Source organism: Brienomyrus brachyistius, unplaced genomic scaffold (assembly GCF_023856365.1).
Source record: "Brienomyrus brachyistius isolate T26 unplaced genomic scaffold, BBRACH_0.4 scaffold58, whole genome shotgun sequence".
Taxonomy (NCBI): domain Eukaryota; kingdom Metazoa; phylum Chordata; class Actinopteri; order Osteoglossiformes; family Mormyridae; genus Brienomyrus; species Brienomyrus brachyistius.
The window spans coordinates 1173524-1186480 of record NW_026042333.1 but is presented as its reverse complement, the minus strand read 5'-3'; the positions used below and the strand labels follow the sequence as shown (position 1 = coordinate 1186480).

General features: G+C 46.8%; 1 protein-coding gene across 4 annotated transcripts; it reads left to right on the top strand.

Annotated features, from left to right (window-relative positions):
• The first annotated feature begins 3570 nt into the window (after positions 1-3570).
• On the top strand, positions 3571-12889 carry LOC125724897 (ATP-sensitive inward rectifier potassium channel 1-like). Of its 4 annotated transcripts, XM_049001345.1 has the most exons (4): positions 3656-3668; positions 3888-4047; positions 6395-6529; positions 10703-12889. In XM_049001345.1, exon 4 carries the CDS (start codon positions 10710-10712, stop codon positions 11832-11834), a length of 1125 nt encoding a protein of 374 aa, XP_048857302.1. In that variant the 5' UTR covers positions 3656-3668; positions 3888-4047; positions 6395-6529; positions 10703-10709; the 3' UTR covers positions 11835-12889. The 4 variants fall into 4 exon arrangements, with proteins under 4 accessions (XP_048857303.1, XP_048857302.1, XP_048857304.1 ...); XM_049001346.1 differs by having other exon boundaries at positions 3571-4047; positions 6457-6529; XM_049001347.1 differs by lacking the exons at positions 3656-3668; positions 3888-4047 and adding an exon at positions 5138-6108 and having other exon boundaries at positions 6457-6529.
• Positions 12890-12957: the final 68 nt, after the last annotated feature.

Here is a 12957-nt window from a genome sequence, read left to right as displayed (position 1 = left end):
GGGAGACGCCCACATAACACCTGGCTGCGACAGAAAGATGCCCATTTCCGGAGGGTGCGACTGGACCATGTGTCAACTGGGATCTCAAGGTGTTCCGTCGTGTGGTGTACCAGTGTACCCGTGCATGCTTCCCAACCTGACCTGGGCTAATTGGAACCTGAGGGTCTTAGTGTACGGGCTTGAAGAACACGAGTAATGTGGATGCATTTTGTAGCCCTCTTCAGGACCTTTGTGCTGTATTAGTTAATGGGTCTCAAATGCTCCACAGCACTAGACTGCTGGGAAACTGCTTTGGGTGACACCTCTGTCCCCTCAGTTTTAGTGTCCTCTCTCCTTCACTGCTCCCCTCTCCCCCCATCTCCTTCACGTCCGACAGGTTGGGTGACCTCCTCACCTTCTTCATTCTTCTGCATGCCTTTTCTCCCACTTGCCCTTGGGTTGTTTTACACTCCCCCTGCTAGGTCCCAACTCAGCATGGACAACACCTCCCCAGCTTTACAGGGCAGGTGTGCCGGGCCAGACACACCAGTTCTTCAGCCCTGCAATCTACTTTCTGTGCATACTGCTGTTATACAGTATACCCAGGAGGCACCCCGCTCACCCTGACCTGACCCACCTTGACCTGGCCCACCCTTGAGGTGTTTCTTGAGGGTGGAGAGGGGATCTGATGACCAGACATGCTTCAGCAACTCTTTCCAGCATTGAGGAACCATGCAAGGGAACCGCATGGAGTGACACGTCTCGCATGGTGGAGGGAGTTCCAAACAGTGTTGGCTTGCTGACCAAAGAGGGCGAGATGGGACATAGGTCTTGCGGAACCTTTTAATAGAAATAGGTGCCTGTCCATCAAAGGACCTATAAGATCACAGCAAGGCCTTGAACTTGATGTGAGCACTGATAGTTCACCAGAGACAAGCAAGGGTGTGACATAAGAATGTCCAGGCTGAATGAGTATCAGACATTCTACTGGGTTTTGAATCATCTGCAGTGGCCTGATAGCACAAGCTGGTAGACCTGCTAGTAGAGAGTGCATGGCTGTAATCAAGTTCGTGTCCAGCCTTATGAGGAGGAGGAATGCAGAACCAGGTCTCTAAATCAGGAGGTCAGGAGGATGAGGAAGTGGTTTATCAATGTAGATATCAAGGGAGATCAAGTGGCTAAGGACACTTTTCCACCGCACCAGATACTGCACTTTTGCTAATAAAAAAGTGCTGCTTTCCCTATTCCACTAACTTCTGGTTGAGTACAAGGACCAAAAGTACAAGGACCAAAAGTACCAGGACAAAAAGTACCAGGACCAAAGGTACAAGGACCAAAAGTGTAAGGACCAAAAGTACAAGGACCAAAAGTACCAGGACCAAAAGTACAAGGACCAAAAGTACCAGTAACAAAAGTACAAGGACCAAAAGTACCAGGACCAAAGGTACAAGGACCAAAAGTACCAGGACCAAAGGTACCAGTAACAAAAGTGCAAGGACCAAAAGTGTAAGGACCAGAAGTACAAGGACCAAAAGTACCAAACCAACTGGGGAACTTCTTATGTATATAACCTACAAATAACCTGCCGCACAATCGCAAAACACATGCACCATTCTGGAAAAGCGTAGTTACAAACTCTGAAAACAATGGTAAACAAAGTGAAACATAAGTAATAATAATGGATGTGTAGACAAATGAAGAGAACCAAGCTTAAATTGCAATCTGGTCTGATCTGGTCAGGATGGCATGACAAGAGTTAAAAAGCATTTGCTATAATATACTAGGGCTGCATGATATTGCCAATTTTTCAAATATCACAATATGATTTTGTTGCAATAAATTTTGGGATATTTCTAAAGCAAAAAAGGAGTTTGGCGTAAATTTCTCACAAAGCTGCCTAAGAGTGATTCAAATAGCAAGGATGACAATGAGGGCAGCGGTTTCAATTAACAAGACAAAGGTTGAGGACGTTTCTTGGAATACCAGAAACTAAAACACTAATTCACCTGAACAGAATTGCTAACGAGGCTGAAACCAAAACCCCTGAATCCCGGAAGGCCTCTTCTCCAGCGTCCCCTGACTGATGAGCAGCCTGCCCTCTCCCCTGCTTCACATCTGGATCTGAAGGAGCATCTCTTGATCCTCATGGACCTCCATAGACATACCTTGTCTTGTCTTCTTCAGCAGCCACTATGATAACTTGAACTCTGGTTTGTACATGTAATATTGCTTACTGCTCTCAGCCCTAACCCACTTAAACATTGTTCCCTTAATTACCCAGTAAAACATAATTTAATTAAGCAATTTGTGTCTCACCCATGTAGAGCTAATCATCTCCCCTGGATTCACCTTCATTCATTTCATCTTCTTCACCTTCTGCCATTACACCCATCAAAGTAGGCTGACACTCCAGGAATACCGGCATCTTCTGCTTCTGTCTCGTGTCCCAGAATAGCTGTTGTCCAGTTATGTTCCATTTTCCTCATCTTCAATCACAACTCCTTTCTACTTCTGAGCCAGAGAGTCATTTCTTCTGCAGCCCTCCTCACGACAGCTGAACAGGATTTCGAGGGGGGGCACAATAAAGTGTCCCAGAAAAAGAATCCCCAATTTTAAAATAGAAAATAAAAAAGTGTGTTCCGAACTCTTAAATTACAAGGCCCATCATTCCAGCTACATTTGTATGTGAAACTACAGTCTCGCTGATGCCGGATGCTTCCGTGGTAATGCCGGAAGGTGTGCGGCTCAGCGCAAGGTGACGCCAGAGGGCTACGCTTCTCAGTGTGAGAAAACACAGCTACCCAGCTTGTAAAATCTTTGAGTAAAAAGTCCTTTTTTTTGGAGATTTGCCCTTCCAGATATCACCATCATCTCCTTAGAACCTGTGTGTGAAAATCCATGTTAGTCAACCACTCTTTGAAGTCTTTGGTGTGGCAGGAATAAGCAGCATCTGCGTGCAGAGTGTGCTGAGGACAGCGTACTGAGGGTCAGAGCAACTCCCCAGACCTTGCTGTGGCTCTCCTTAGCATGCTGCTGTCCTGATATGCGTACATTCTGCCCCAGACTCCCAGACTCCATTTCTGCTCTGCTTTAGTTTTACGGGAAATCGGTGCTGTTAGATTCCGCCCTCAGTACATTCCGCAGACTGGACGCCCGAGGCAAATTTCGATGGGTGGGGGGGTTTCAAGCTCGTAATATTACTACTTGGCTACGTGTCGAATCGGTAACTAAAAAAAATTCGGAGGAGGTGCAAACCTGTTTCTTTTTGTACTACCAGGATATGTGCCAGGTGAGAGGCGACCAACGTGAAAAGTTACGATTTTATTTTTCCAAATAATGGAACACCCAGTTTATGCACCCAAGTCATAGAAATCTTTCCTCATTAACATTAACGGACCAAATAACCTAAAATGAAGCTCTGAACGAATAAAGCAGCTAACCGATCCAAATATTTCAGATAAATCTCGGATGTATCAGTAGACAGTAGCCTTGCAGTGACTGGTATGCAATTTGCAGTTTGCTTTGTTATTAACACTTATAATTACATGTTCTGGAACGTGACTGTGGGTGTGTCGGTTTTCCTACATACAGATAGAGGGATACCAGATGATTAATTAAGGGCGTTTCAAATTCCTCTTAAAACGCAGAGCGCCAAGCTGTACGTCAAAAGTAGAGGCTGAACTCGTAGTGTAAGAAAAGCGTCGGTATCCGTATAATTACCGTTGCCAAACTGTGGCTAATTAGCAGTAATGAAGTCATGTCGAGTCTATTTGAATATTATCTGGACATTAACGCCTCTGCTCATCCAGCCGCAGATATATGCATTTTTTAATAATTTATGCTACTTTGCTATACTTACTATTTCCGTATATCAGATATGTTAACGTGTCTTGCTTAATGTTACTAAGGCTTTAGGCTGGGAATTGCCAAAAACGATATCTAAAGCGCTTCCCCGGAGCAGAACGCCGCCCGGGAGCTCTCCAGTGCTGAAGACACCGGAGCCAGACCCCCGGCCGTGGCATGGGCCAGCCAGAGGCACCGCGGCGCGGGCGAGCAAGGGCACACAGGGTGAGCGGCTGCTTCAAGTGGAAAGTTACAGTTTTGTCATCAATCGCGGGACTACACGGTATATACAACAGCTGTATCTTACTTTAAAATCACAGTTTTTCCAACACATTGCCGAATTAATGCATGACATTTATAAATAGTATTTTCCGTACATTATATATATTGAACGTTTATGGAACAAAAAGAGAAAACTAGTCATTTTAACAGATTAACGAGATAACAGTCGCCTTATTTATTTGCATCTTCTCCGACTTGCTTGCATGGATTGAGGTATAATGAAATAATTACAAATACTACATTTACTGAGGTGGGGGCGGGGGCATCCTACGTAAATTAATTGAAGGAAAAAACATGTCTTTTGTGTGATCTTGCAATACTTTTGCGTTATCTTGAAATATATATTTATTAATTATTGAACTGTGGCCGTTCAAAGTTCAAAGGCTAAAATAAACTATTAAACTATTAGAAGTGACATAAACCTGCCCAGTAAACTGTGCTTTAAGCAACCGATTGAAGGACAAGGAACACCATTTCATTTTCATCATGTATTTTAATACGCATTTTAAAAAATAAAATAAAATTACACTCCATGCAACACCAGCGACTGTAAACGACCGACGGCTGTGATACTGAACGTGCACAGTCACATGTTATAAAATTCGCTAGAAACGAAATCTGGTAAACCAAAAAGGCGTTGCTTGCTTTTACGGAAAGACTGGCCCATTACAGCCGGAAAACTTTCGAATATAAAGGCAAGTTTCCCGAATACCTCCTTGGTTTTCGTGCCAGTAAGAAGTAGCTGGTACAGATCACTTGTGTTTTTGCGTTAGCACGCAAACCATTTTCTGCTGGTAAATGAACATACTGCAATTATTAATAAATATGGATAAAAATATATGATCTGAAAATTAAATGGTGTGCAATGCCCTAGTCTATTGCTTAATTAAAGCACAATTTACTATGATGTGCATAGACTTTTCGAGGGAATACATTTTGTTGGGGGTCCGGCAACCCTGCCGATAGGTATACATTTTACCAACATGGGGGGGGGGTGTTACTCTCGATATATTTAACCGACCGGAGGGTTGAAGTAAATTTCGAGGAGGGTTCAAACTCCACATTTTACAGCGTGGCTACGTGCCTGGTCCATTTGTACTACTCTTTGTACATTGACCGGCCAGAGTGCAATTGAAAATTATTATGTATTGCGAGATAACGCAAATGCATTGCATAACTTTTTTTTCTTCTGTTATTTTTTTTCTTCTTCTCATGTCCCCTCAGCAGCTCGAAACCGAAACACAATTTGGACCGGGTTTGCTAAGTCAGACATAGTGTGCGATGTTAGAGAAAGATAAACAGGTCTTTGGAGCATTTTCGGCTGATTATTAAAGCAGGCATCGTTACGCATCGTTAGCAGCGCCCTCGCCTCCAGGACACAAAGGGAGACCCCCCCTACCCCGAATACACTGGGGTTAGCCCCTTACCCCGGGGGCGCGGGGTTCGACAGATGCGCGCATGCGCACACCTACGCGCTCCCTTTCGCCAAGCTGACGGGACGCTAGTAAAACCGTTTGTTCTGCGTCCAGCATAAAGATAGACGGTTGAATGAAGCAGATATCAGAACCTGTTTGGGGGCGGTTTTATAACACCGCCCTTTGTGTGGCAGTAAAAGGGCATGAGACGTATGCTAACACCCGTGTGAAAGTGTCGTTTGCTCCGACACCTTTATGCATTCGTAATAGGCTACAGGCGATTACAATACCGTTATTGAGGGCATCTCCGAATTAGGCCATACGCTTTGTTATCTGGCTGTTTTGGCTGTCCACGTTGTTTTATAAACTTATGAATACGACACTTGTCCTTGTATGCAGTTTAAAACATTCTGAAACGAGCACAAGTTTCCTCACCTGGAAAATTAACACATTATGACATCCGGGCAATCTCACCTTCATTTTTCCTTAAGGCAGGGAGCCCAGTGGCTGTCTGTGCTGTACAGAGGTTACTTTTTCTTAATTTTTTTTTTGCTTCCTCATTATTAAACCGTGACTTACTGCGTTAACGGTAAACAGCCCCTTTGTTGCTACATCTTAACTTAATAGCTAATAGGTTGATACTATTCACAGAAGGAGGGCTGGGGGGGGTCAGGCTGGTGAAAGGGTGGCCTGGCCCTGGATGAGGAGGGGGGTTGTGGCATAAACACTGGAGAATTTTTTCCATTTCGCCATATAATTCCAAATACAGGTCTGGAGGTTAAGCGTGTAATGGGTGTTTATGGGAGGGGGTGTGGCCATGCAGGCCGAGGATATGCATGGGTAATTATCCCCAACCTGGTCTATAAATGCCACAGGTGCTGTGCCAGGTACCCAGCCAGTTCCTCTCAGGCTGTCAAAGCCTTTGCCTGTCTTCCAGACCGCCCCCCACAGTGCTAACCGGCTCTCCTCCAGCTGCCTGCTCTTGGCCTCTGCGCTTCCTCCGCTGAACGGTAAGCCTCCCTTCTCTCTTCCGTCACGTCTGCCGTCTCCATCTCCACTTGATGCAGTTTCCCCCCCATAACGGGGAGAGGGACACCAGAGATGTTCTCTGCGGACTTCAGCGGTCCCAGCTGATCCTGCTTGGTGGCCAAAGGTTCCCGGGTGATTTTGGAATAATGGATAACAAATTCGGACTGCGTCAGCTGTTTTGGTTTCTTGGAAGTGACGGTGTCTGTTTGGGTGTTTTACACCAGTATTTCTCAACCCGGTCCTTAGGGATCCCCCAGCAGTCCATGTTTTTGATCACTCCCAGCTCCCGGTAGCAGAAACCTGGACGCCTGGGGTTCCCTAAAAGATTCTTTAGAAAAACAAAGACACTAAAAAGATAAGAGAGAAGAGAAAGATTAATTTTCCTATCATTAAAATTTTGTCAGTATGGTTTTTTTATGTAATTATTTAGATGGCAGGATTTTATTTTAGACATGCGGCAGTTTGCAAGTTAAATATGCAGAGTGTCTATATTTTGTCAACCAAATACAAGGATTTGCACAAAAAAAACTACAGTTTAACAAGTTACATGTATGAAACAAAGCGTAGCCTTTGCACCCAGCGAATGTGCCAGTGTTAAACTAACACTGCGTGGTGTTTATATGTGTCCACACCAATCAGTGTTACCTTTCACACATCACAGTGTGCAGTAAGTGTTTTTACAGTGTTAATCTTTATTAACTCTAATAGTGTACAATTTACACCATAGGGTGTTAAGCCAATGAGTTTCCACCTCCACATATCTGTCCCATTTTAATATGCGCACAAGAAGTCACGAGAATCGGAAGAGCCGTCCCACATTTACCCACCATCATGAGAAAGACTCTTGCAGCTTTTTTGTTGTTTAAATTGATGCTTCGTTGGCTCATCTCTTAGTGTCCTTGAAGATCGGAGAGCTGTGGTCCTGCAAGCTAAACAAAGCCTTGGTATTGAGATGTGGCTTTTTATGTGAGAATGTTTTGCGATTCACTGCTGAAGCATCTTGTTTTTTTTTTGCCTACAAAAAACACCAAGCTGAGGATGTCTGTGTCTTTACAAGTGGCGTGTGCTGTGATGTCATTTGCGCCACACATCCATGCCTGTCTTCTCACAAATTGCTGCAATTGTTTGTTGCATTGATTTTCTTTACCGCCGTTTTGTTTAGTGCTTTTTTAAAAGTATTTTTTTGCTTTCCTCAGGGTTCATTATTTCATGTCCTGTCGTTTAATGTCCTCCCCAAACAGTTGCATGGCGTGTTTTATAGTATGATACAAGGCAATTTACGTAGCATCAGTTCTGGTTGATGGGCCGGGCTTTGTGCAGGGCTCTTGTGACAATGAGGTAATCATAAGTCCGCTCAGAGGACACCCCCTGCTGTTTTATTATGGGTTTGCGAGTGTATGCATTCCTGTAGACGCCGTTCATAGATCTGCATCACTGAGAGCATGATGGTGTGTACTGGAATATAATGGAGGGTCAGCTGGGCTGGTGAGGATATATGTCTGAAATAGGCGAGAGGGGGAATGAGGAAAGTGTCTTGGAAAATACACTTGATGAGAGATCATCGTCCCTGTGAATGAGTGCAGAGATCAGTGTGTGGAGATCAGCGTATTGCAGCCAGCATGGGGAGGTCTGTGTGTGGAGGTCAGCGTATTGCAGCCAGCATGGGGAGGTCTGTGTGTGGAGGTCAGCGTATGGCAGCCAGCATGCGGAGGTCTGTGTGTGGAGGTCAGCGTATTGCAGCCAGCATGGGGAGGTCTGTGTGTGGAGGTCAGCGTATTGCAGCCAGCATGGGGAGGTCTGTGTGTGGAGGACAGCGTACAACAGCCAGCATGCAGAGGTCTGTGTGTGGAGGACAGCGTATGGCAGCCAGCATTCGGAGGTCTGTGTGTGGAGGTCAGCATGTAGCGGTCAGCCTATGGAGGTCTATGTGTGGAAGTCAGCATATGGAGGAGAACCAGGGCGTGTGGTGGTCAGCATATGGAGATCAGCATACAGTTGTCAACATATGGTGGTGAACTTGGGGAGGTCAGTGTGGCAATCAGCATATGGGGGTCAGCGTGGGGAGATCAATGTATGGCAATCAGTGTGTGGAGGTCAGTGTGTGGCGAACTTGGGGAGTGTGAACTTGGGGAAGTCCGCATATGTAGGTCAACTAGGGGAGGTCAGCATGTGGAGGTGAACTTTGAGAGGTCAGCATATGGAGGTGAACTTCGGGAGGTGAGCATGTGGAGTGAACTTGGGGAGGTCAGCATATGGCAATCAATGTATGGTGGTCAGTGTGGGGAGGTCAGCATATGGAGGTCAGCATATGGCGAACAGTGAATGGAGATCAGTGTAGAGAGGTCAGCAAATGGTGATCAGTGTATGGAGGCAGTCAACGTATGGCAAAAAGTATATTTAGGTCAGAGTGGGGAGGACAATGTATGTCAATTAGCATATGGAGGACAGTGTGGGGAGTTCCACATATGGCAGTCTGTGTATGGAGGTCCGTGAATGGCGATCAGTGTGTGGCAATCAGTGCATGGAGGTCAGCATGGGGAGGTGAACTTGGGGATCTGTATGCTGTGGTCAGCATATACAGGTCTGCATGCGGAGGTCTGCGTGCGGAGGTCTGTTCATGGTGTTTTAAAGCAGCTTTTACTCACTTGCAACACTGGGGCTGGTCTTTTGACTGATCCCAGACTTCAGGATTGCAAACCGAAGAAACCCCCCCGCAACCCCCCACATGCTGTCTAAGCCCACGTCCTCCATCACTGGGGGAGTGACTGAGTGGGTGGGGGAGAGCAAACAAAACAAAGTGAAATGTGATTTAGGGAAGTCATTGTGCTGTCACCCCGCGACCCGAGGGCCGGCTGGACCTTCCTGCTGCGGATTCTATAGGCGGCTCGGCAGCTTGTATGGTACACCTGCTGCTGCTAAGGGGGCTGGGGGGTGGGGTGGACATTCCAACACTGCCCTCAGTAACCACCCCAGCCCCCGAACCCTCAAGCTGCTGTGCCTTTTGCAGCCGACCCAGCCAACAGCATACAGTCATGAGAGGGCTGAGCCGGGGCCCCACTGGAGAGGATTTGTTGTGGGGGGGGGGGGGGGGGGGGAATGGGGGGGGGGCGGGGAGGAGTTGCAGGGCCGTGCAAATTTCCTCGGGGTTAGTTTCGGGGCGAGGTTGCACCAGTCCAGCAGTCGACACCTAGATGCTCGCGTCACACGTGGGTGACACCGACGACTCTGTTCTTGGGGGGGTGGGGGGGGGGAGCAAAACTGGGACATGTGCCTGGGATTAGAGCATTTCCCGGGGATTAAAGTTCATTGCACTCGGGTGGGCCGTGGCGAGAGTGGAGCGGGAGCCGTCCGGAGAGTACCGCCGTGGTGTCGGATCGCAGGTACGTCCGGTGCGGTCGGCTGCGATCAGCTAGCGGCGTGATGGAGATCCTTGTGCGCTGTGTGTAGATACGCTCACAGGAATGGAGCCTCTGGGCTCCACACAGCTTCCACTCATGCCTGGGTTTGAACTTTTCTCCACTTAATTTACTCCCGTAATAAGTTCAGGTCACTGACCCGCGTTAAAGAGTGACTGAGTTTTTTCCACTCTCAGCTCCAATGGCGGTCATTAAAGTCAAGGTCATGTCATTCCTGGGGGGGTATCCTTTCCGTTTGGTTGGCGAGGGGCCTATTCTGTCAGAACTCTGCATGCGTGAAACGTCGCATTACGCATTTTGGCCGTCGTGCGCAAAAGCCGTCTGTTTTTCAAGGCGTCATAGTAGAAAATGCTGGAAAATTAATCACAGTAAGCCAGTTGTTCCCGCGTTTGCATCACTTCAGTGGGCAAATCAAACTTAAATTGTAAGAACTCTTTATTTTATCTTTATATTGCATTCTGAGTTTTCTGATAGCGTTTAATTTTTTAATCTGCTTTTATAGAGAGAAGTATCAGAATGCAAAAAACCCAGTGTTAAAAGCTTTTCCTTTTAATCTAATTGAATGTGTTTTTGTTTGGTGCCTTGCACAACAGTGCTGCCACAAAGCTCTTCCTAAGTGTGTAGATATACATTTCATAGGTCAAACATCACTGACAGAAGAACCATGTACCCCTTTCAAATGGTTTTATAAAATGTTCAGTCACGTGAATTACAAGCTCACTTTCCTCATCCCCACAGTTTAAAGATGTTCCAGTCCCTTCAGAAGCGGCTCCAGAACCGACTGGTGGATCGCCGGACCCAGAAGAACCGCCTCGTGACGAAGGACGGCCACTGCAATATCGAGGTGGGAAACATAGAATACCACAGGCGTTTTATCCTACTGGTGGACTTCTGGACCACGGTCGTGGAGATCCGGTGGCGCTACGTCATCTTCAACTATGTCATCACCTTCACTGGCACCTGGTTCGGCTTTGCCCTGATTTGGTACTGGATCGGCAAGAGCAACGGGGACCTGTTGCATCAGAATCCACCGATGAACCACACGCCTTGCGTACGCAACGTATATGGGCTCACCACGGCTTTTCTGTATTCGTTAGAAACCCAGACCACCATCGGGTATGGGAGCCGGTACATCACAGGCGTCTGCCCCAGCTCCGTGGCCCTCCTCATCATACAGACCCTCGTGGGCACCATTCTCAACTGCTTCATGTGCAGCATCATCCTGGCCAAGATGGCACTGCCCAAGAAGAGGGCGAAGAGCATCACCTTCAGCGAGACGGCTGTCATCTGTCTGAAGAATGGCAGCCTGTGCCTCCTCATCCGAGTGGCTAACTTGCGCAAGACCTTGCTGATTGGAAGCCAGATATATGGCAAGCTTCTGAAGACAATTGTCACATCGGATGGGGAAACGGTCATTCTGGATCAGACCAACATCAGCTTTGTGGTGGACGCTGGTAAGGACAACCTGTTCTTCGTCTGCCCCTTGACGCTGTACCACGTCATTGACAATACCAGTCCCTTCTTCGAGTTGGCCATGGACACCCTGCACCAGCAGGAGTTTGAGCTAGTGGTCTTCCTGGACGGCGTGGCAGAATCCACAAGCGCCTCTTGCCAGGTGAGGACCTCCTACATCCCACGCGAGATCAAGTGGGGCTACAGTTTCCTGCCTGTAATTTCCCGGACCAAGGAAGGCAAGTATTGCGTGGACTTCTCCAATTTTGCCAAGATCGTGCCAGTGACCACCCCTCACTGTGCCCAGTGCTTCCACAACGAGAAGGCACACAACCACCGACACACCAAGACAGGCATCGACAACCCTGCCTTTGAGGTGATAGATATCCACGATCCAATGGACTTCACCAAAATGTGAGCCAGGCGGATGCCAAGCCTTGGCTCTGGTTTTCTGTACACATGTATGGGAGCATAAACCCTTTTGGACAAACCTAAGCAGCTATGGCTATTGCAGGTGAGCCTCAAAGGAAGTAGTGACCACAAGTCTCCAAAGGCTTCAACCACTGGGTGGTGCCACCTGGACCCTCTGAGCAGGAGCACTGTGAAGGGAGGGAGGGAGTTAGGACGATTCCAAGACCCCCTGAGTGATAGGGGCTGTAAACATTTTTGTAACATAATGGGATTGATCTGGGTTGGGGGTCCACTGTGATTTGCTTCGATGAGGCTCTGAATCCCTAGCGGCACTCCTGCCTCTGGACATGCGACGACTGAAGTCACACGACTAAAACTTAAGTTGAATGGGGGCAGGATCAAAATCGCGAATGCTCGTGTTTGACGACATGCATCTTCTGCCAAGGATTCGAGCTCGACTTCGATGCAGAAGTAGCAGGACACCTGTCAAGATGGAGAAGAAACCTGCTGCTGTTCACACTTTAGAGAGATCTCCTGGAGAACACTTTAACGCACACAGAACGATAAGGTAGCAGTAAGACTGCCACCATTCATGACTGTAAAGTTATAGAAAATGGAATATACAGCTATTTAAGACAATTTGTTGATGTGTTTTTCTCAGCACTAAATGCCAGAGTTTTGGAAAATTCCCTCGGCACCTTAAACTCACGTCCTAACACTGCAGTAGCTTTGGACCCGTTACTTCTGTGTATTACATGAGAAAGAGGCTGTATTACGGGTCCACAAGAGGGGATTATGATCTAAGTCGATTTTAATTAAATATTTAACGTCTGAAGGAGTAGCAGGATTTGTGTGTGTGTGTGTGTGTGTGTGTGTGTCTGTGTGTTTTATAGCCTCTGAATAACACAGCTCATGTAAAGTCTGAGTATGTATTTTGTTAACTTGAACACTGGCATTGACAGGAAGTCAAGATCCCTGCAAAGCAGGAAGTAGTTATATATTTTCTCAGGGGAAGAAATGACTGAAATAATGTCAGGTCACAATAAAGATATTTGTCACACATCCTCTCGTTTCTTGTGTATTTCATTCAGAAACATTCTACCTTCTGCCTCTTAAATGTCCTTGAAATA